This window comes from Cygnus olor, chromosome 11 (assembly GCF_009769625.2).
Source record: "Cygnus olor isolate bCygOlo1 chromosome 11, bCygOlo1.pri.v2, whole genome shotgun sequence".
NCBI classification, from domain to species: Eukaryota; Metazoa; Chordata; class Aves; order Anseriformes; family Anatidae; genus Cygnus; species Cygnus olor.
In genome coordinates, this window is record NC_049179.1 from 2,935,531 (window position 1) to 2,961,245 (window position 25,715).

The 25,715-nt window shown below is 34.8% G+C and overlaps 1 protein-coding gene across 12 annotated transcripts in view; it reads left to right on the forward strand.

The window, feature by feature from the left end:
• Positions 1-25,715, forward strand: part of UNC13C (unc-13 homolog C) — a 222,125-nt gene that overhangs the window by 150,190 nt on the left and 46,220 nt on the right. For all 12 annotated transcript variants that reach the window (XM_040569745.1, XM_040569746.1, XM_040569747.1 and 9 more), the window contains 5 exons: positions 237-305; positions 1,686-1,775; positions 2,377-2,505; positions 8,217-8,350; positions 16,175-16,260. In XM_040569745.1, the coding sequence (XP_040425679.1) occupies positions 237-305; positions 1,686-1,775; positions 2,377-2,505; positions 8,217-8,350; positions 16,175-16,260 (508 nt within the window). The remainder of the gene's footprint in view (positions 1-236; positions 306-1,685; positions 1,776-2,376; positions 2,506-8,216; positions 8,351-16,174; positions 16,261-25,715) is intronic.

Consider the following 25,715-nt stretch of genomic DNA (forward strand, 5'->3'; position numbering starts at 1 on the left):
TAGGTTAGAAAGCAAAAACACAATTGTAAAAGATATCTCAGACCAGGACTTTTATATGAGACAATGGAAAACAATCTATCTTTCAAATGAATTAAGAATGTAAATTAGTAGATAAATGCATTCTTTCTTTTTTTTTAAAAAAAAAAAAGGCAGGGGGAGTGCAAGCTATAATTTTACCCTTGATTACAAAGTTGTGCCAGTTCTTATTGCAAAATATTCTTGTTTTCATTTTACAGAGGGAAAAGTTCATAAAACTTCTGGATCAATTGCACAATTCGCTGAGGATTGATTTATCTAAATACAGGGTATGTGCACCATATTCTACCTAGAGGACAACTCAAATGTGTTTTCCCACAAAGGTCCCTGTGTGCTTTATCCGTTTTAGAGTTTTAGAGATTAATCCCTCTTGTGGCATAGAAACTGAAATACTGAGTGCTAACAGGAGACTTCAAATCCTTAGGAACAAAAAAAAACTAGAGAATTGAAGCATTTTAACTGTTTTCTCAATTCAAAAACGTTTTTTTTCTTTCTTTCCTTCCCTTTTTTTTCCCCAAAAGCTAACAGTGAGTCAAGGGATGAGCAGACATTCAAGAAAGAGTAGGTTTTAACAACTTTATTTAAATTAGTTCACAACATGATTAAGTTAATTCATCTGGGAATTGCCTTCACAGACTTATGTAGTGTAAATTGGAATTACTGCTGCATTTATTTTGAGAGGTTCTACAGTCACCAAGCTGATATCCTAGGAATGTTGGGATCTGACTCCCCATTTTTCTTGACGATAGGAATCCCAATTTCATTTATGCTACATAGAAGCTCCTTCCGCTTAGTTGTGTTCCAAACCCAGCCTTTACTGGAAAGAAGCATGCACTGAATACCAGCCAATTATCATACCATTCTGAACTCCTTCTCTTTCTCCATTTCACTGGATGATGAAACATTTAGATGATACATAAGTTATAAGGGCTCCATCAGCTATAGCTCTCCTTTCAACTTCTAGGAATGGCTGCATATAGCTCAGGGATTTCTCTCTTCATCTGGCTTGCTTTCTAAAGTGGAAAGAGGGGAAGGGAATGTTTAAAAGAACCTCAAGGCATTACAGGTAGTAGACGCTGCACATATTCACTTTTTAAGACTTAAATCTTCATGGAGCATGTAAATTCATTTTAAGTTCTTTTAGCACTGAAGAATGTTATTCCAATTTTATCAGGGCATGAGGATGACTTTCATTAGTATGAAACCATTTAAATAACAGCATTTCCCAACAGTCTCCCTGTTAACCTAGAAATTGCAGCAAAAATTTCATGAATGATTCCTTCAGTAACCTTACTACAGAGTTTAAGCCCACAAGTGAATTATGCGCCATGGAAAATCCATAAATGATTTCCATTAGGAACACTTCCGAAGACTTTTTGTACTACCTTTACTTCATCAATGTTCTGAAAATATCATAGTAATTTAAAACATTCATATTACAAAGCCAGTAACATTATCAGAAGTGCTCCTATTTGCATCAAAGGGATACTTATCACTGACTTTCTCACAAGCAGAATTCAAGCAGCAGATGAACTTTTCTAATCCTTCCAAGCATCATCTTTGTTTTCCCAGATTATTTTTTCCTAGTTTGTCAAGGATCATACCTTTATTTCTCATCTCACGTGATTCCTCTCTTCCTGATTCAACAGGATAACTTCCCTGCCAGCAATTCTGAAAGACTTCAAGATCTGAAATCAACTGTGGACCTGCTTACCAGCATTACTTTTTTTCGAATGAAGGTATTGTCCTTTATTTGCAAAATATCTAGGTGGTTCAGTTCTGAAAGATTTTTTAGAATGAAAATGGTGTAAATTGATATAACCAGATGGGAATACAAAATCACAAAACACCTTGTAACAATAGCTTGTGATGTCATTGTGGTAGGCACTACGTAAAGAGAATTAAATGATTCATTAACTTCAAGTTCATATTTATGTATCCTGAAGTGGAGTAAAAAGCTGAAGCTATTACTTTAGAAAATGAAGAGTTGTTTCTTTGATATGCAGTGAAAATCACGTAATTTTATGGTTTAATGATATCTTAAAGAGGAAAACCTTAAGATGTAAACCTTTGGGCATGTATGCTAATTTCATTATATGAATAATCTCATTCTAATAAAGATTAGAGATACCATTTAATTGCTTAACTGAAGTGTATGTTTTAATGCATTTTTAAACTAAGATCACCTGAAGCCAACATATATTTTTTTTAAATATTTTTACCATTATTATATTTCAACATTTTCCATCTTGTATTGCAGATCTATATTCATTGCAACACTTGTATTTATTCTACTCTACATGATTCTGAAATTCTATCATTTATGAAATATTTTATTAGGTCCTTGAATTACAGAGCCCACCTCGAGCCAGTACCGTGGTGAAAGATTGTGTAACAGCCTGCCTGGACTCAACTTATAAATACATTTTTGACAACTGCTATGATCTTTACTTCCAGTTAGTGGACCAGGTAAGGCAAACGTGCTTTTTCTTAGTCATTGGTGTTAGTTTACAATAAGTAAATAGAAAGCATTCCAGTGTTCCCTCACATGAAAGTACTGGGGTTATTTTCATTTTATTTATATGAGAAAGAGCATCATATAATAAGAACATCCACAGATGGCTATGAATGTTTAAGTGGTTAACAAGATGAGTTTCAAAATGAAAATGTCAACTCATAAATTAGTCTTTGCAGTGGACATGGCTGTAAAATTGTCCTGTGACTTTAGGGAAGATGAAATTAGATTGACTACTGTTCATTTAAGATTTGTAATTGGAAAACAATTTTTAAAACTCCAGTATTACACTTCAGTGACTGTAGGAGAGAAGTATTAGCATTTGCTGAAAATCACATACTATCTTTCCAGTTTTATATTTTATCACCTGTGATGTGTACTTCAATCCCTGATTTAGTAGCTGCTTCAAGAAAGCAGAGGATAATTACATAGCATTTCTAAATAACAGTCCATCAGGTCCATCAGGGTGAACTGTAAATGCAAAACAATTATAGTATTTGTCATGTCCCAGATGTCACGCAAAAGCCTTGAAAATGCTTTTTTTTTTTTTCTCTCACCTAGCCAGAGTTTATTCTATAAATAATGTTAAAATTAAGAATTTGTATCTGCAGAATTATACAACTGTCTAAAAGGAGCATCATTGTTTTATCCCATTACCTCCTGTTCACTATCTTTGTCTTCTGATTGGTACACTGGAAAAATGATATTTTGGTGACTACTGCCTTGAGAGGGATGAGTAATGTTTTTAGGCAAACACACATTTGCAGTGTAGTGTATCATAAATAAGAACATTAATACTACATGATATGAAATATCAACATTAATTTGACAGCATATTTCACTTGAATCAAAAATATGAATTCCTACATTCCAAGAAAGGCAGTAAATGCTATCTATTCTACTTTTCTGAAATGAAAGTGTGTTTTCTAATGTGGGACTCCTGACAGAGAATCCTGATGAGAAAACTTACCTCTAGCTCCCAAACTTCAAATGTAAGAAACTCTCATGAACACCTGTAGGCAGAACTCTTCTTCTAGAAAATCAATTGAATGTATTCACCTGCATAAGAACTGTCTAATAAACTCAGTAACCTTTAAGCCTTTATGAAGCTGCAGGAGCATCAAATCACAATGAATAAGAAATTTCTGAATGATTATTTGTCATAGGTTTATATTGATTTTTGCTGTTGGGTAATAAGAAATTCTTGAATTATTTGAATTCCTATTAAAAAGCCTGAAATGTATCTTGCTGCAGATACCTTGATACTACTGTAAACAGAGGTATATTATATGGAAAAAATAACATGATGTACAAATGATATACACATTACCTCTTTGTAATGAAGTACAACTGAGTACACAAGTGCTTCGTCTTTTTCCCCTATTTCCTTTTTCATATAAGCATGATTTCCTTTTTCATATAAGCATGATAGGGTTGATGAATAATTGCAGAAGGAAGGAAGTCTGCAGAATTACTTTTTTTCTTTTTCTTTTTCTTTTTTTTTTTTCAGAGATAAATTTTATTTATTCTATTTTCCTGAAGCTACGAAGAGAGAGAGCAGATTCTGTAGAGATAGTCTGAGAAGGGTGGGCAAAAATTACACTTCTGAAACTAATCTGAAATAGCCACAAATAATGAAGCATTTGTTGTCATTATCTTTGAGAAGGTGAAGGCCTGTGTAAAGTTTCCCACTTCCCTGCATGCATTTTTGTTGCTCGTTAAACTTCTTATATGTAATTTCTTCTCCCTGAGATTCCATTTTTTGTTGTCTTTATGTTATTAGGCTTCCAGTTTCATAATGCAGAATTGTTTTAAAATTATTGTTGCCCCTTATCTTTTAAAGGATGTCTGTTCCTTCTTTCTGTGATAACCTTGATTGACAGTGTGTTTAGTCTGAGAGCACTAAACTTTTAAATATGAACGTAGGGGAGGGATTTTAATTCTATCCAATGACATTTTACCCAAATGACCATAGACAACAGAATAACCAGGCCAGCTTTTACCCCTAAAAAAATCAAGAAACACACTGAATGCTCATGTGTTTATTCTCCAGCAGGTTATATTGCAAGCTAAGGACCACTATGAATTAGTAGCAGCAGCAACATCGAACATCACTTCTATTTGCCTTATAAACAGTTCCTTTTCTTGCTAGCATTTACTCTGCTGCAATTTCATTTTGTTTGTTAAATATAATATGAGTTGTTGCTAGACTGGGTATTGATAAGTCTGCAGAGTTTATCAGCAAATGCTAGTCATTTTAGTAAACTGTTAAAAGAGGAATATGAAGTAGTCTTAGATCTGCACAGCACTGCAACACCTACAAATGCTAATCTTTATTTTAAAACTTCCACTTTTTTTTAATTTGTGAATTCATAAAATAGTTTTTTCTCCCTATTTAGTAGATTGTTTAAAATGCAGAGATATTATAGTCTTTTTGTTTTGGTAGAGAATGTAAAACAAGTTTAAATTGATATCTGTCTCCAAATCATTTTTTTTAGAACAGAAGGATGGATAAGGTGTCATTACATTATTTCTGTCTTACTCAATTATTTTCAAGTCCTGTACTTATTGATAGAGCAGTGTGAAGTCCTGAAATAGTAATTAAAAAAAAAAAAAAAAAGGCAAAAATTCACTCAGCTAGAAAACTGAATTAACTGCAGAAGTTTCACTGTATTTACATGTCTTTTCTACTCCCTTTCAACAAGTATTCCAGCAGGTGAGTTTGTATGTAGAAGCTTTAAACAGACAAGTGTTTACAAACTATAGACATACAATTATTACCAAATATGAGAAATTTTAGTGAAAATGTGTGGAAAGCAAAATTTAAAATGAATAAAAACAGACCATATTTGAAATAACTGATCGCTAACAGTAATCAAACATCAGTCACGTATATCTTAATAACTGACAGGAAAAGTTTCTGTTTCATGGCAGGTGGGAGGTAATTCTGAGGAAACGAATCTAATTAAACTAGCTTTAATAGAGAAATGAATAAGATCATTCAAATCACTACCTAACTTCTGCATCAGCTCTACAGTTGTACAGGAGACTACCTTCTGCATTTTTCTGTTACAGTTTGCCACCAATATATCTGTACATGGAACAGCTAAATATATATCTTGTTGGAATCTATAGCTCTGAAGGGTTTTCATTGAATCCAGCCATATTGCAGAGTGATTTCTGGTATTACAATTAGAACAATGAAGTAGAAACCAAAATTGTGATTAATATTTCATTAGCCTTGTGTCAAAAACCCTTAACCCAATTACCCCAGGTTCCACCCTTTAGCCTTCTTCATTAACCATTCTCTTTGCTTGCCTCCCCACGCAATGGTGGCTTCCTCTGCTCAGAGGGAGGAAAGAAAACTGAGTTCATCCTAATGTGGTGCAGCAGACAAGGTTCATGTTTTAGCTGTACAGCTGAGATTTGAGCTGTGAGAAGCGAGAGCTGAAACCAATGAGCCCCAAAGCAACAGAAAATGGTTTATATGTAGGCCAGCACCTGCTCTCACTCAAGGGAAAGACTAGCAGCTGCTGTCTTGCTTAGGCCCGCTGCAGGCTTGGGGCTTTACTATGGTTCATTCCTTGCCTGAATCATATTGTGAATGATGTTACTCTTACTTAAACAGTAGTATTTCCATCTGGCCAGAAGTGATAGGCTCCTGCATATTATATCCATGAGTGTGCAACTCATGTTAACCTCCTTCTACGTTTGCCTTCGTCTTGATCTTTACAGGATTTCTGTACGAGAGAGTTTTTATGGAGGGCACCTCCTTGTGCTACTCAAATTTTGTAAACTAAGTATTTTTTGTTATCTATATTGAAGAATACTATTTTACCTCCTGTGATTCGCATCCACATGTGAAAATCATGAAGAGTTGTTTCAGCTATGTGCCATTGTAGTTTTTTTGCTTTTTGTTGTTGTTTTGTAGAAATATAGCTCTTGATAAGATGTCGGAATAAATGTGAACTGGCTTTATCTTCTACAACTGCCTTTTTCTTAGTTTTTCTGAAACATGCACTAGCTGCTGAGAAAAAAAAAAAAAAAAGTAGTAGGAAAAAATCTTTATTATAGAAACAAGGTCTTATATAATGTACACCAGGGAAAGCCCTGGTGAGTGACATTAATGCTCCAATAATCATTTCCATTTTGAAAAGCTCTTTCGTTTGCATGGGCAATTGTAAATTGCTGGTGATATTAATCACACAATCCATTTTAACTGCTTCTGAGCCTCACCTTTATTTCAGTCACATTAGACACTGACGCTGTATCATTTGTGTATCAGCTAAGTATTCAGCAGGGTGATTAATGATACTTTTCTAAAATTCTCCACAGTGACAGCAAAAACAATTTCAATTAAGTGTTGCTGAAATTCCCTTTCTGCCATTCTAAATGTTGTTAATAGATAAAAGTTAATTGAGGTTAAGATAACATTTAATTAATTCACTATACTACTAATATAGGCCTATCCAAAGAGAAACAGGGTCCATTCAATTGGTCATATGTAGGCTACAAATGAGAAGCACGGGGAATGTATGTTTAAACAACGTAAATATACATTTTAACAAGGTAAGGAAATATTAATTTCTTGATAGAGTTTTTTAAGGGGTGAACATTATACATACTTATAACTACACAGAAAGGCACAAAAGGCAGGCTTTCCATCCAGGGGGATATAAAACACTGCATTGCTTACTAACTATTAATTAATGACTGGACAGTCATGTTGGTAATCCATCTGACATATCAGTGTCTCGTGTCTTGCCTGGTGACGGTTACAAAAATGTAATGGGACTTCTCAGACTGTTTTGGATATGAAACTGGTTGCAGTCCTTTTCATTTACAAAGAGCATACAAAATCCCATTTCCCTGAATAAAATAAATAAATAAATAAATAATAAAAATTAAAAAAAAAAAAGAAAGAAACCAAATAACTCACTTGTTATGCTCACAGCTTTAAAGTCCTTGGAGAGACAATACCTCTCTTGAATATTCCTAGGTATCTCTTCCCAGTATTTCTATCTCCAGCAATTTTTTTTTCCCTCCTACTCTGCACTGTTTTCCTCTGCCTGTTTTAAACAAATGCATATTTTTATGCAAATATTGGTTCTTCTAGCCAATCTATCAGTCCTTGGAAAATCTCCATGCGAAATACTTCAGGCAATAGCTTTTGCTATTTTTTCTATTACAAAATAAAGTGAAATTTATCTGCTTCTTCATTTAGAGTGAAGAGCATAGCAAGCCCAATAACTTCAGCATAGTTTAATCTAAAACAAAAGAAGAAATATTCCTTATAATTGATTTGTTCGGTATTTATTGTGTAGGATATTAAAGTTCCATCTCAGCAGACCATTTTACCTACACTCAGTTTCAGCACAACAAGAATTTTAAGAATGTATTTCTTTGAATTGTGGACATGCACTATAATTCAAATTTCTCAGCTGATTTGGGTGCCTTGGCACTATGTATGGTTTTTGACATGTCCACAACCAGATAGAGACTATTATACAAACCACTGTAATCTGGGTAGACTTAAGACAGTCTTCGAAACAGTCTTAGTTTCGAAGACAGTCTTCAAAACTAAGTAATAGCCTGTAGGTGAAAATCACATAACAGTTACTCTAATTTCTCTAATATAAAATATGTTAAAATCTTGTTTTAACAGGGTAAGAAACAAGAAGTTCCTAAAGAAGAACAGGGACCAACAACAAAGAATTTAGATTTCTGGGCACAGCTTATTACTCTGATGGTCACCATCATAGATGAAGATAAAACTGCATATACACCTGTCTTGAACCAGTAAGTAATTACCTTCCCCATAAAAATTAAGAATCACAGATTTATTAAAATAAAGACAGGAAATACATCAGAATTAGTAATTGTATTTTAAATGTAATCTGATTATAGATTTGTTTTAAAATACAGAATATAAAATCAACAGTTAAATAAGGATTTAGTGCTCTTGTAAATGGAAAGAAATATTTTGTTTCAGGAACTCTTAAGACACATGGTATGTGAACCATCCCAAAAAGTCAAGTAGCAAAGTATTATGCAAGAGAACTAAATGGATAGACAGAAAGCAAAGTTCAGTGAAACAGTGTGATGGTATTAATATTATCATAGTATCGTGGCACACCAACTGGACAAACCATGCTGAGACTCCTTTTAGGCATTATAATAGAGTATTAGGAATGTATTTATGTATTTGTGGGGAAAAAAATAAAAAGCTTCACAAAAGGATACTCTCCAAATTTATGGCTACCTGGAGAGAAAGTCTAAGTAGGTAGGCTGATTTGAAAATTTTTAAAATGGAGAATGGTATCTTGAATTTACCACAGATGGAAGTTGATTTCTCAGAACTGAGTTGTAATATGTGAGGAAGGACCAATCATTAATTAGGACAAGTTGAATAACTTATTGTTATACTAGTAGAGAAGAGCAAGCTAATTGGTTGGTGCAAGAAAAGGAGATAAAAAAGGAGTAAAGAGATAAGAAAGGAGTAAAGAGATAAAAAAGGAGATAAAAAAGGAGTGCTGGGTTTTAAAAACGAAATATACAGAAAGAGAGCAAAGACACGTTTCACATATTAAGGCTGAAACAGATAAGAGAGAGATCCAGAGAAACAGATGTTGCGTTAATTGAAATGTGACATGATGAAGACCTGGAGAAAAGTTTCAGCTATCTTAGCTCCTTGGAGATATTTTGCCGAGTCTACAAAATCTCAGCGTAGTCTGGCTGATTTAGAGAGAAATTGGAATTGAAGCTTAAACAATTAATAGAGGCATCTGCAGTGGCATTAGAAATTTAATAGAATGGTCTGAAGGGGAGTGAGAACAATTCTGTTTCTTTCAGCCAATATTTGATAAATACTGAAAGGCACTCTGTACATGGAGATGTGCTTGTCTGTAAGTAAAAGGTAGCACATTGTCTATGGACCACAGGGTTTAGACTTAGTCCCCAAAGAAACTTCCTGGTGATAACCAGATACCGGAAAATATTTGCCTTCTGATTCCTGTCATTCTTTTAAATAAATGAAGAATTGTTTCAGTCCTGGCCAATAAGCATCTCTTTGTTCAACTATTTCCTGCGCTGGCCTTATTAAAGAACTTCTTTCTACCCCGAAGAAGAAACAAAGTTTTTTTTCTGTTTACTACATTTATACAGTTTAGTGTGAAGTTCCTCTATTAACTAAAGCTCAATTTTTGTGTCAGACCATCTGTACAAAAAATATACTTCTTATAAAACATCTACCTGAACAAATATATATATGAATTTCATTCCAGTATCTTCACTGAAAAGTACATGGAAGTAATTGTTTGGGGGAAAACTGATCTTAAAAATTGTTCTAGGTGTATTCTAAGGCAAACATGATGGAGAAAGGGATGGGATAAAGAACAGAGTTCCTCTGAGACGATTAGGACACATGCTGCAGGACAGCAGAAATTGCTAGTAAAATAAAATTTCTTTTCAATTAAAAAGAACATCAACAATAAAAAATAATCTGCTTGAAATATCTTTGTGCATTTGGAAATCAAGTTCTAAACTCTGTGCCTCTGCACATTTTTAGTAAAAAGAGTTGAATTTAGTTGTATAGCATATATGTTGTATAAAACATATAGAGGGAAGAAATTCGTAAGTGGATACCTTCTATATGCAATTTAGCATTTTTGGAAATGCATGGAGATAATTATATATCAGCAGCTGAATGGCTATTTTATTTGCCATGAAAACCTAACATACTGCTTATTAAGAAGTTTCACCACTTTTTATTGTATGCTTGATTTATGAGTTGAGGATTAGAGACTGTCATGCAAGTTAGGAAGGTGATTTTGAGAGCAATGTTATGGATAAACTGAGATTTTATAGTATTGTTCCAAGAATGACAGAGAAATTGAGAAAATTATGGCCCATGAGACAGAAATTATTGTAGCAAGAGAAACAAAATTACTCATAGAGCATACTTCTGGTTGTCCTCTTGCTTCCCTGAGAAATGTAAAAATGTGTGGCTTTTACAAAGGCTAGAAAACCTAATGTGTAGAGTTTTGCATGCGAAATTTCTCTGAAATTTTGCTGCTTGGAGACCAAATTTTGGAACTGCTTGGAAAAAAAAAGTTGTCTTTTTATATAACCAGTGATAAGATAAATAATATACAAATAATATAACATTATTTATTTACACAGGGGCTCTAGAATTTGACCTTTGATTATCATTTTCCTTTAATATGTAAATGCTGCTGTTACTATTTATCTTCAACACATGGAAATTTTCTTATGATTCTTTTGTTTGTTAAGCCTTGTTATCTTCTCACAGATTTGCAACACCACAACAGTTAACTATGATAGTTGTATAATGCCCATCAGATTGTTTTAAGCGTGGAAGTTTTGGAAAGAAAGTTTAGAGACGACTTGAAATCAAGTACTCATAGAGCCCATAAACACTAAATTAAAGTACACAACTGGTGGAAACACATATCTTACTAAATGCTTAGACATAGAGGACAGAGAGAAGACTGACTCCACAGCAGCAGCAACAAAAACACAAAAACCTTGTGTGCATTCACATACAGGAAAGAAAAACAAATATTCTGGTATATGTAGTTTTTTGATCACAGGCTTAACAATGCACAAAAGGATAGCATGCATGCACCAGTACAGTTGTGCTTCATTACCATGGTGATGAGGGATTAATCAGATGTAGAATAATGAGTTTAATAATGACTATTAGGCAGATACTCAGAAGACAAGGGACTGGAATTTTAGCTCCATTCTGTGATGCTCTACAGTTTCCAGAATTACAGCTCCTCTACTTTTGAGAGTAGGTCATGGCTACCATTACCCTTTTAGAGCAGATGATGTGAAAAACAGTGTTTGTATAAACTAGTCATTATATGAATGCTGTTTACTGTCCTTCCTGCAATTTGATGAAGGAATTCTAGGATGCATACGTCTTTCTTGACAAATGTGGCTCTCATACATTCTTTCAAATATATCTACTACCTCTATGAGTAGGATAAAAGATTTTGCAAAATACAATGAAGTGCATAAATCTTTTCTTCAGTTTCCTTCAAAGAGATTGATCTGATTTTCCTTCAAAGAGTTTGACTTGGGATTTACTCCAGTACTTGAATTTCTGGAGTACAGTTTAGATAGAGCTTAGGTAAAATAGAATTAACTTCAGTCTATTTGCCCAGACCTTCATCTGAAATCCAGGAACATGAAATGTTATTTTCATTAGAGTAAGAAAAATGTGGTATGAGTCAGTATTTATTTACTTAGAGTTGTGTGTAGATTCTTGGTTCCTTTATCACAGCAGAAGTACTAGACATCTTGCTCAGAATGACCAGATGAGTCATTGCACGGAATCACAGCACCAAGCAAGCTCCTTGTCTTCCAGTCCTATCACAGTCCCTTTTATAAATTTTTTAGGCTTTTTTTTTTGCCTTCAACTCCAACTTAGAGATGGCACCTCGGCCTTCAATTTTCAAAAATCAGCCCTAGACTATCCAACTTAGCTCTAACTAACTTTTTGACCAGTATCTTATGCAATCCAGCTGTTTATACAGTAGGAGGAGACTTGATCCCTTTCTGCTGAGCTTGTCTGAGTGCTTGGCATACCCTTTGCTTTTATTTGGATTAGTTTTTGAATCCAAACTGGCAGCTTTATCATCCATTAACATCTTGTGCACAGCAATAAATCATGCTAAGAAATCATTGAGCTCTCTTACTTGTTTGGAATTGAATAATAATTTCAGTCCTTTAATGAAGGGTGGTTTCTCACTGAGCTCTTTCGTCTTTAAATGAAGATCCTCCTATATCAAACCTTAATAAGAAAGGGAGAACTGACCCTGAGTGTACCTCTAGTTGTTGCATATTTGGTCAGAGAAACAGAGAACTTCTACATTAATCTAACCACCAGGGTCTGCAAAGAATTTGACTGTGAATATATTTTTAAATATGACATATTATATAAATGTGACATATTTTAAAAATATGGTTAATTTAAAAGAATCTTCTTGGGGTGCCATTTATTCTTTATATCTTAATGCTTTGACTAATTTTTCCTTTCAGTTCTGTGTGTGGTTTTGTACGTGTTGGAATTTGCCTTCTATTGTGGCCCCGAATGTGCTAAACCAGCGGAGACTGCTGCAAACTCTGACATATGACTTTCCTAATCAGTGTCTGAGTATTCTATATGCAGGTCACTTTCAGGGAAAAAAAAACAAACATGTAATTAGTAATAACAGAATACCTAATAACAGATTTATATAGCTTATCCTATCATTACTCTTAGCCTGAAAGATATATAACATTAAAACACTACTGTTGTTTCTGACATTTGGAACCCAAGTCCGGATGTACCAGAACTATCTATAGAACAAATTGAAAGTTGCACACTAGAGTTGTCAAGTACTCATTTTAGCATTATAACATGATGTCAGGAAGGAATGTAATACAATATGGAATTTATAAGAAGCTGTTTTTGTTTTTGCAATGTTACTTTTAGGATCCTCCAAGCAGCTTTAATTGTGGTTGCAAATGTCAAGCCTGTGTTCTTCTGCTGCTGTACCCATGGATGTGTAGATGTTAGAAATTGGACATTAAAAGGATGTTGAAAATATTACATGCACTTAACATTCTGAGAAGCAATTATGCCTGTGAGAGCAACAGGCATAATACAATCTCAGTCATGTTCTCCTTGGCGGTTTGCATTACTGTTTGTTGCATAAATTCTTGACATGAGCATTTTTCATACTGCTGGTAATTCAGCCTATCAGTTTAGTAGGACAGTGGAATATGGCTGATGATACTAAGAACATCTCTCTGACGAAGTGAAAGCTAGGAACAAGAAATTGGTAAGCTTTTGGGGCATCGTGTACTTAGGGATAGATATCAAATGAATGCTAACAGGTTACCTGAAATTTTCTATTCTTACTTATTTTTCATTTTCTCTCAATATTCGTGTAATTGTATGTGTATATACTTAAATGTATGTATGTGTATTAAAGCAAACTAGAACCACATCTTCATGGGGAAGAGGGCTCAGAAGGAAGATCCAAAAGCTACAGTTCTGTTGCTGACTGACAATCACCTGTCACAGGATCTTGAGGGAGTCACTTTTACCTTGTATTCTTCCCCATTCTATTTCTTGTCTTTTTCAAATGTGAGCTCTGAAGTCAGCGATTTTTTCTCATTACATATTTTAAAATTCCTGCGTATAAATTTCTTAAATCTATTAGAAGCTTCTACATGCTACTGTAATGCAAATAATAAATTATTTTTACATGAGTAACCAAATTGAAGTAAATATGACTATTCATGCATAAAGCTATCTCTGAGGATAAATTGTGGCAGGAGCGGTGCATACCAATGCCATACCAATCGTAACTGCCCACAGGAAAAAAGGTTAGCACTTATATATAGTACTTACATACACAGTCTTAGTTAGTATTTCACAGCGTCAAGCTTTGTATGTGCCCTTCTAAAGTGGGCACATATAGAATTCACAAATGCGGTATGTAACAATGGGGTAGGTTGTTTAAAATGTAGAGTAAAAGTCAAGATTTAAAACATGTATATTCATTTAAAATGTGACATAGACATGAAACAGTTTTTAACTATTCCATAACCTAAAGTAATATAGACCTTATTTAAGGTTATGGAACTTCATTGGCATGTCCAGTTGATGATCATGCCGTATGTATATCTTTCTCGAGGATACAGAAGTTGGTATCTCTTACCATCAAGTTTAGGTACCTAACTGAAGTCAAGTGGGGTGAATTGAGGATAATGTATAGAACTCATTTAACATAACAAAAGGATAATTGCAGTTTGTGTGTGTATGTGTTTTTATAAGTTAAAATATAAACACAGATATATAAAACTAATCAAATAAGTGCATGTTTATCAGACCCAGACTTCCAGTATGGCCAGCTTTGCTTTATGGACAAAAGACATTCTCAATATTAAAACAACTTTTAAATCTTTCCTCAGAGACACATTGTCAAAATTCAAGTCTGGTGCTCAGAAAGCACTCAGATTGGACTGCAGGTAAAGAAATTAAAGACAGTTACAGTTAATACATTTGAGCTTTTGAATAAAAGTAACTTTATGCTTAAAAGAATTAATATCAATTTCTGTAATTGAGCAGCCATTAGCATAAAAGAAGGCATACCAGTGATTTATGCTAACAATTGCTTCATTGTAAAGTGACAGGTAATGAACTGTGTAAGCACTTTTTCTCTGTTGATAAGATCATGGTCAAGTATGTCCCACTTAAAAAATACACACACTTCAATATTATTTATTCTGAGGGTAGTATGTAGTCTGGTAGAGCTGATATAATTATCTGAATTTGAGCAACACTCATGTAATGCTATTTACCACTGAAAAGAATACATCACTTAGATCATATTGCTCGTGTCGTATAGTTGTCCATCATTCTCATTCCTTCTTTGGCAATGAGAAATTTAAAACTTAAATTTTTATATGAATTATTACAGAATATTTTCTGAATTTGGTTAGTGCTTTAATAAAAGGTGAAAATACTTTTCTCTGCTAGTGTAAAGTGGTGTAATAAACACAAGACAAAAACCCTAGCTCTGTATGGTTTCTCATGAATTTGGTCTTTGATGATTTTATGTATTTATGGTGAAATGCGCGTGTATTCGTATGGTTCTCATTGCACCACTGTAGTATTAAAAACTTCTTTATCACTCTGAGGATCTGTGCAGTACTTTCTGTTCTTTAGTTGTGTGGCCTGCTTTGGTCTGCTTCTGTGCTCTGAAAACCATTCACATTATTATCAATCCCACAACTGCTGTAAGGACAGACTTAAAAAAAAAAAAAAAAAAAGCTCTCCTTTCAAATATGATGTAAAAAATAGTGTCTCACTAAAATGTAAGCTTTTGATAGCAGCTAGCAGTGAAAATAGTAACTGAAAGATTAAAGCTTTTTGTTTACATGGAGTAAGAAACAACTAGCATCTATGAAATGTGGACAAATACTTAGTAGCAGCAAAAAATATCTCAAAAGGACTCTTTTTCAAAGACAAATGAAGCATAAGACCAAAACTAAAAGTTTTAATTACAGGTATGTATTTTTCTGCATTTCATATTCTTTATTATTTTGTCCTTTCTTCAAAGTGAAACTCTCTAAACAGGGTCTTTAGTCTAAGCCAAGGTCCCTTAGTATAAGCCTAATAAGCTTAATATAGCTTCACAAACAACTTTACTATTTTCCAGTGTGATGCCAAAGGAATTAAGGCAAACCTGTATGTTCTAAACATTTGAGCCAATAGTTTCAGGTTCTTCATAAGCTTCTTGATTTGCCTGAAGTTGAAGATTTATCTGCAAGATAGATAAATGTTCCTTGGTTTAAAGCACGTTATGTGATGAAATTGGTGCAACATTCAACTAATTCGTTAGGCCCCTGACATTAGACTAGAGGCAGTTTAAGTTTTTATTTGAAGGATGGATGGTGCAGAACAGAAAATACAGTGAGTGGATAATAGGGGAATTATTTTGTGGAAAATAATTTCTTTGTACAAATATTTGCTTTACTGCTGTGCAGCTGTAAGCATAATTTCTAGCAGCAGTTGAACTAATGTAATGTGATTGATTGCAGGTTCCCTCAAGAGCTGAACATGGGGAAAATCAGTGCTGAAATCATGTGGACTCTGTTTGCCCAGGACATGAAATATGCTCTTGAAGGTAATTATAAAAAAAATATTAATTGCACTAGAGAGTTCACCCATACTGACCTCCATTGCAAATCACACCTGGAATCACATTTCTGCAGGTGGTAGGACTTCTCCGATATACTTGTTTAAGATGATTCATAGGTTAGTAAAAAAGCGTTGTAAAGGAAGAGGCTCATTGTACTGTGACTATATGAAGTTATCTGTGGAGCAAGGAAACAAAAGAATTGTAAATTGTATGCTTGCTAGAGAGGCAATTATGCCTATTACAGGCATTCCAGATTTTTTTACTAGCTGAAAATTGCTAGGAAACATTTACAGAATGAAGTTATGGAGTAAATACATACAGATAATGAAACCTCCTTTGTGTTCTAAAGACAGGTCTATTTCCAACAGAATCAAATGCAGTTTCCTTTTGTTCTAAAGAGTAGTACTATGGTTAACCAAGGGCAAAATATGTTTTTCTCTACAACAGATAATCTCCTACTAATGGTTTCAGACCCATTCATTAAATTGTGATGACTGCAGAAAACCAAGTAAAAATACCTACACCAAAAAATGCTGAAAATTAAAAATTAAGGGAATAGGCTTAATAAATGATAAAAAATTTGCCAGCCCATACACATACAATCACACTAATTTTAGACCATTATTAAAACCATCCCTTGAACAGAAATTTGTCAAATCCTAACTAATATATTTCTGTGAAGAAGAAAATATGGCCTTATCTGAACTTCACAAATATTATTTATCTGTTAAATAGAGTTCAGATTTAAATGTGGGAGAAATGCAAAAGAGGATTTTAGCTTCCATCTGATGTCAAGAGTATAGCTAAAATGAACTAAATGGATCAAACCTGAATTTGATTGGAAAATTAGGTTTTTGCTGTCTAAGCTACGTAATGAAATGTATTCCACTGGTCTTGTGTGTGTGCAACCTTTACAGAGTTTCTCTAAAGAAAAAAAGGAAAATGACTATCTCAGAAACCAATTGTAAAGAATTCAATGAACTTTTTACTGACAAACTCATGGTCAACCTTATTATGACGGGAAAGGAATTATAATGTAGAATACTGTTTTTACAAAGCAAATTTCTCTCATCCTTCATATAAAAAAAGAAAAAAGCTATTCAGAAGAATAAAGGACTTTAAGGGCTATCCATTTTTTTCCTTGCACTACTGCAGAAATAGCTAATTAGAATAAGCCAGATATTGTGATTTTTAGGAAAGAAAAACTCATGTTGCCTTCAGTCAAGCCTAACTAACTAACTGCAGAACGTGTCTACTAGGGATGAAAATAAGTGCACAGTTGGATTTAAACTACAGTGCAACTCAACAGGCAGAAAGGATAAAAAAAAAAAAAAAACGTATTCAAAGATTATTTTCTGTATTATTCACTCCACGGTCTAATGTGTTAATGTGGTACTTTGATGATACTGCAGATTTTTGTCATGATAAAGAGAGAAAAGACAAGTGACTAAAGCACCTGTTAATGGGAGAATTGATTTGTTCATCTACTGTTGTGTTACTCTAATTTGATAGTTTTATTATTTGAATTTTGGAATTTTCACACTAAGCGCAACAGAAGAACTTAAAGATAGAAAGAAAGGAAGAAGGAAATTACAGGAGCAGTGATTATAATATGTATAATGACAGAAGAAGACATAAGAAACCAGATCTAAGGCATGGGTAGAAGAAGAGATTTGCAAACTAGTATTAGAAGGCAATGTTCTATAGTCATGTCAGAGGATCAAAAGAACTAGTTTGAGAAAGATACGGTTAGGCAGAAGATCACTGATCTCTTTGAGAGTGATCAGCGAAAGCTGATCAGAGCTGAGAAATATGAAGACCAACTGAAAGCCACTACTTTGGGTTAGGACATATTCCTGGAAACATCAGTGATAACAGCTTGCTATCTAGACAAGCTGTAAATCAGAAGGAGGTATCAACAGATGAGTGTACAGTAACTGAATGTTCTGATCATACTTACAGGTAACTAGCATAAAGACTAATAAGAATTTCTAACTGCCATTATATTGTCAGGCTTCCATAACTTTGAATGCATAGTTATACTCTGCGCACAGCCAGACCTGAGCACCCCTGTGCTTATCAATGTTCTGTACTGCAAGAAGGCAATTCACTGAAGACCACTCCAACTGCTAAGTGGAGTGTATTTGATCGTATACCTGAATTTCAGATCAAGCAATGTTTTGTATTCTGGTTGTGAAGATAGAACAAGAAGCTCTTAAGGCAGAATTAATCATACAAAATTGGAAGGTTGGGCTGGATAAGGACTTGAAAACAAATATTAATGTAATAACTGATTATTTAGAAAGAGGTTGAGAGGATTCATTAGGAGGCACTTGACTATTTAAGTCTATTCCAAATGAGACCCTGTGTATGGCCTTGACTCTCTCTTGCTGTTGCTCCTCTTTCTGAGAGGAGCAAATGCCATTTTTCTCAATAAAAATCCCAGGTTACTCTCAGAATCAACAGTGAAACAGTTCCAGTGGATAAAGAATAAGTAAAGGAAATTGAAATTCATTATAAATTCTGATAAATGTACATACTTTCACTTTCTGTGGTTTCATTCCTAAACAGGAATCTTGATAAATGTAGTCAAAAAATATGTATCAGCATTCTGCTCCTCTCTCCAGCTTTACTGTTCTTTAAATCATTAATTCTTTCCCTGAATCTTCTGCAAACTGAGTTTGATTCTGCAATGGATAATGAGAATAAGATCTTTCTCTTTCAATTCTGCAAAATTAGGAGAAGCAAGCCCTTAAATATGGTCACACTCAATCCTCATGTTTTTAATGGAGTTCATCATTAAAATGCATCGCATTTTGCTATGCCAAGTCTAGCCTTCTAAGTTATTAACACAGACTACCATCTGTTCATATGTACAGTTCAGGGCTGTTATCACAACCTCTACCTGATCCAATTTAGTATTAATCTTCTCAAGCATCATTTTGGTGTTATAAAATTGATTCCTTTCTGCATCCAATCAAGAGACAATGCAAAAGTCCATCATTTGAAAAAGTATCACCGATGTGATTAAAACAAAAAAAAATAGTTTATCCAAGATCCTGCTTCTGATTGTTGTGTGTTGTTTTTTTCGTTGTTGTTTGTTTGTTTTTTTTTCTCCCACTTTATTAATTCCTACCCACTGCTCAAATCAACATAAATTCAGGGAATGAATACATCATAACTCCATCCTCTAACAGAAGATGAATACTGGAACAACTAGTTTGCACTGTTATTTTCCCTTTTTCATGAGAGCAGCGAGAATGGCTGTCCAGGCTATGTCCTCTGACCAGCTGAATGCCTCATCATCTACTCAGGGGATGTAGGGAGCTGCAGCTACTGCTGTGAAAAACTGCTGCTCTTCAGTAGTGCTGTCTGACCCCTTTGTAATAGGAGCCAATAGGTCCTAATCAAGCAGCAGCAGTCATTACACCCTTCCATCTTGTCTTCCCCCTTGATTCTTCCCCAGAAACAGTCCAGCCCTCTGTGATGGGCATGGAAGGATGCTAGGAGACTGCTGCTGTGAGATGTAGAAGACAGAGGGAACAGCAGCTTCCACAGCAGTGGCCTTTTGCTCGATCACAGTGGCTGCACATCTGTATGAATACTATGGTAGCGTATTTGCATATGACAGGGTAGATGGTTGCTGTCAGGGCAAACAGCTAACTTAATGGGTGAGGAGAAAAAGGGGCATCCCAAAGCACAGATCCAGTCTCCACAGCTGCTGTGATCAGGACTACACTGTTCCAGGTTGATATGCCTTGCAAATAATAGACTGCACTAAAATCTGGCACTGAATTGTTCATTTCATTCTAGATTTTCTTTTGTTTCAGATTAATAACTATGTTTTGCCTTTGGATAATACTAGAAGTTCTGTGAAAACTTTAACAAATTTATTCTACACTAGTTTTAATTTTCTTTCTGATCTAAGGAGCTTAGGGTTATTTTCTTGTATAGATTCTGCATGGAAAAGGTATCACACATTTTTCTTTGAGAACTGACTTAGAATCATAGAATCATTTAGGTTGGAAAAGACCTCTAAGATGATCTAGTCCAACCTTTAACCTAGCGCTGCCAAGTCCACCATTAAACCATGTCACTAAGCTCTACATCTACATGTATTTTGAAGACCTCCAGGGGCAAAGACTCAACTACTTCCCTGGGCAGACTGTTCCAATGCTTCACAACCCTTTCAGTGAAGAATTTTTTCCTAATATCCAAGCTAAGCCTCCCCTGGCGCAACTTAAGGCCATCTCCTCTTGTCTTATCACTTGGTGCCTGGGAGAAGAGACTGACTCCCACCTTGATATAGACTCCTTTAAGGTAGGTTTGGCCCTTTTTTTTTTCCTCTCTGCAGGTTATTCATGAGGTAGCAGTAATATGCAAAATTGACTATACATTGTTTTTTGGCATTCAGTTTATACAAGCATACCTGAGTTCATAGGATGTTTACATTTCTGTACTGTCTGGTCCTTAAAGTATTCTGTATTTATAGTACAAGCCAATGTGAACAGAGAGAATTTTAACAGCAGTGCAAATAATTTGTTACTGAGTTCATATGGTAAGAAATCTTCTCCTTTCCAGGCATGAGGATGCAAAGGTTAAAAGATGATGAGAGAGTAATGAGATGAAATTAGACATACAATTTTAGAAGTATCTTTTTTATTCTACGTCCTCAGAAGTGTTTTTCATACTTTTTGTCTGATTTTTGAATAGGTCAGATCAAATGTCCAAAGTTATCCAGTTTGTTAGAAATAGTACATTCTAATTGTTGTTATGATAATCTAATTCTGGTAATGGCCAGAAGTCAAGATCAGGATCAGGCCAGAAATGAATTAGCTGTTGTGTAGATACAGTAAGAGACAGCCTCAGTCCTGCAGAAGGAATATTCTGAAGTGTCACGCCATATAAAAATAGAAGAGACTGAAAGTCTTTACACCATTTTAGGCACTTAATATAGATTTGCTTTTTTAGTTTGTTGTTGTCCAAAATGGTCACACCATTCAGGGACAAATTTCAAGTCTGTTTTCACTCCAACTTAGCAATTTACAAAGTTTCTCTTAAGGTAGAATGCAGCCTTGGCTTAGAGGAAGACTACAGAGCAGATTTGGGGTGGGGAGGGTAAGGAGGCACAGGTTATGGAAGAGAAAGCAAGGCAGCATCCATCAGAATGCAGGATTTCATGAGGGTATCAAACTATGAAACATTTTGATTTGTGAGTCCCATTCTGTATTCACACACTAACAAATGGGATTTATCCTTGTTTTTCCAGAGACCTGAGGAGAGAAGAGTCAAATGTAACCTCATGGGGAATTGAGAAAGAAAGGGAAAAGGGCAACCTGGTTACAACTGGGTTTAATAATAAACTTTCCACTGGCAGATAATAAAATTGAATATGATATGACAGGAAGAAGAAGAGAGTTAGAAATGCTATTTGGTCATTCTTTATTTCTCATTTTAGGTGTATTCATTGTGCCAGATGTTGCTGGAGAAAATGCAGTGGATGTCTGACATCATTATTTAGTCTTAATGTTGACACTCAGTAATAGCAGTGTATATTGCCCCATATATTTGATAATGAAAGCTCTGGCCTCATTTAATCTTCTTTTATCTACTGAAAATTAATCTTACTGTGAACATTGTTATTAGCTCTTACCCAGGCAGTCACTGATTGTAAATCATTTCTGCAACAACTTTTCCTGAAGGCTGCCTACTTCAGAGCAAGACAATTTTGCTAGTCACCATTTTCTAGTACTACCACAGTACATTGACAATTAAACAGTATATGATAATTTAAATGAAACCTACAGTGATTAATAACTATGGGTAATTAATTTATACATCACATGTCTCTGTCTTTTCCGTAAACTAGTAAGTTGAGTATGCAAATAAGGGAGATGTGTTCTGTTCAGCTGAAAGGGCTGTATATAAAGACCTAGACATACTGGAGAGAGTCCATTGGAGGGCTACCAAACCGATCAAGGGACCGGAGCACCTCTCCTATGATGAGATGCTGAGAGAGCTGGGACTGTTCAGCCTGGAGAAGAGAAGGCTCAGGGGGTGATCTTATCAATGTGCATAAATACCTGAAAGGAGGGTGCAAAGATGAGAGAGCCAGGCGATCTTCAGTCATGCCCAGTGCCAGGACAAGAGGCAATGGGCACAAACTGGAACACGGGAAGTTCCATCTGAACATCAGGAAGCTCTTCTGTACTGTGTGGGTGATGGAGCACAAGCACGGGTTTCTCAGAGAGACTGTGGAGTCTCCCTCCTTGGAAATTTTCAAAAGGCTGCTGGACATGGTCCTGGGCAACCTGCTCTAGGTGTCCCTGCTTCAGCAGGGATATGGACCAGATGACCTGCAGAGGTCCCTTCCAACCTAAACTATTCTGTGATATCATCTGTAGGAGCAGAAAGAAATCTCCATCTTACACCAAAGGGCAGTCAAGATTTCCTCTATATTTTATTAGCCTGGAACAATATTATGCCTCATATTTCTTCTTGTGATTTATTATTGTTCTACATCTGTAAGATGATGCAACCTCACTGCAGCTCATATTTTTACAAAAACTAGACTTACACCTTTTTTTCCAGAGTAATTATATTGCTGGGGGGTAGAAGTAATCAAGCAAAAATTGTGATTTTTGTCCCCCAGAAAGTCACTTGAGGGACCTGTGTTTTTTAGTGCACTTCAGCATCTGTTGGGGAAAAGGTTCATCCTTCTCATTCCTCCAGAACATTCCCCTAATACAGGGATTTAGTCCAGCAGCTAGGGCTTGAATTTCCCTTTCCTTTTTCTTGAGAGCTTTTCCCCCTTTTTCTGTCAGAGTGGAGCTGCATAATGCTCACAAAGTAGGAGTGGGATCCAGTTGCATCTTTTCATGAATTCTGTGAGTTAATCACCTTATGAACCAACTTGCATTTTGTACTTCTTCCTTTCTAGAAGCGTTGACCAATGTCACCTTTCTTATTTTTCTTTATCAACTGGAATAAAACCTTAGGGAAAAAGAAACTTGAATATAACAAGCAACCTTCACGATATTTTTAATCTTGCTTAACCCTAAACTTCAAATTAAGCCACTTCATACAAGCTTTCCTCACAGAATCATAGAATATTCTGAGTTGGAAGGGACCCACAAGGATCATTGAATCCAAATCCTGGCTCCACACAGGACCACACAAAAATCAGACCATATGTCTGCAAAAAACTGTTGTTTTCTCAGACCCAGTTTTATTAAGTTGAAGACTCAGGTTTTTACTTTCAGGACTTATCCATGTATAGAGATTCACTAGTGGGTTTTTGTTTTGTTTTGTTTTTTACTACATGCACTGTTAAATTTCCCCCTATGGGCAAGTGCATTAAATCTAAACTAAACATTTGATACCCATCCCAGTACTCCTTGGGAGAATAGGATATATCCATTAAAACTGCTTGTTTCCACATTATCTTTTAATAAGCTTTAAATGCAATTTCTGGGGTAGCAATTAGAGAATGTCTCTGTGTTTTTGCCTTTTCTTCTGCTATACAGGCTGATCCAGATAAAACACAGGTAATTACTAAAGCCTTGCATTTATCTTGCTGTCTGATTCCTCCTGTTCTGCAGTTTATTCTACTAATTGTTTACAAAATGCTACCATGCCTATTTGGTAGGGTGTTATGCTCAGTTTGCAATCTTCTGTCAAGCCAAAGAGCAGGGAATCAAGTCCAAATATTTCCAGTATGAAGCATTTGAAACTTCCACCATATTCTTCAGAAACAGGGTTTTAATTATTGTCATAGATCTCCTATCAGATAGAATGGACAATTTCTTCTGATCCATTCATAGCTTGCATTTCCTTGGGCTTTCCGTGATAAATCTTTGTACAAAGGAAGAATTCCACTAACAGTAAGAAAGCACAGATTATTTCAGTCCGTGGATGCAAGTGGTTATTTCCTTTCGCAATCATAGTAGACACGTATACTCAAAGGCGGATTTTTTTCTCTGAGTGTTTGTTCTTTGAATATAATTGATCTGTTTAGCTTTCATGGTATATAAATTTAACTGATGTTAAATTGAAGGGCAGAATCTATCCTGAGGTTGATTTTATTAAATTATTTTCGGTAGTGGCATTTTTCTTTGTCTTAGCTGCGAACAGGACAGAGCAAGTTTATGCTTGATCAGTCTGTTCTGCATCTTTGAGTTGTCCTGTTGATGACATAACCATCCACTTCTTTCAGAACTATTTGGGAAGTATTTGATGCCGAAGAATTAATTAATTGATGAGACTAATATGATAATTTTTCAATAAGGAGTAAAAAACAACTCAATAATATTCAATTAAAATCAAAGTTTACTTGTTAAAAGTAATTTGAAATCTTTAGGGTATCATAATGTTTAGTGTAACATAGTAGAGAGAAAATGGAGCAAAGCAGAGGGCTTTGAGCAAATGGACTCATTTTGAGAGCTCCTTCTTGAATATAAAAGGTGATGTCAATTCAGCTTTTAAAGCAGTCTTCATTAAGTCAAGGATTGACTAGCTCACTTCCACTACAGGCAAGACAAAAAAAAAAAAAAAAAAAAAAAAAAAAAAAACTGTAAATCCTTTTTTTCCTCACGGTTCACAATTAATTCTGCCTTCGTTTCTCAGTTTCTGTTCACTGAGGAAATATGATTCTGTGGTTAAGAAATCTGTGCACATCCATGTTGCCTTTCATAATTTATATACATTCCCTTAGTAAATTTCATAGTTCCACATTTGTACATTGTGAATAACATAGTTTAATCATTGCATAAAGATGTTCAAGGTGGAATCCATTATGTCTGTGAAGTGTTCAAAGATATTTTGATGAAAATTTCTGAGCAAATGCAGAGATAAAATTGAATATGTAGAAGTCTCTTGTGAAAGGACATTTTTAGAATGAGAATTAGAAGAGGGTTTTTTATTATTATTATCAGTTGCAAATCAGTTGTAGGAATTGCAATTTTTTTTAAAAAAAAAAAAAAGAGGTAATGACAGAACAAGTTTTTCAGTCTTAGTTTTCAGTTTATTATACTTACCCTGACACAAAGAGCCCTTTCAGAAAGGTCAGTAGTATTTCACATTATCAAAACAAATGTAAATTACACATAATTATAAATTAGTTGTGTCCTGCTCTGTATTTCAGTTAATAACCAGTGGCTTCCATTGCCTTTAGCAAAGTATAAAAACACTGAGATGAAATGTCTAGTAGAATGTAATGTTTCCTTCTAAACCAGTTATGAACTTTAAATTTGCTTTCTTCTTCATCCATGGCCTGATCCAATATGTTACATTCACTTATAGTCTTTCAGTTCATTTCAATAGTACAGAGATTAAGTCTATAGCACTAGATCTTCAAACTGAAAATATATAGCCTGTGTTGTTTCACATTTGTATTAACTTGTGTGAGTTTTTTAGAAATTGTGGAAACATCCATGGGTCCT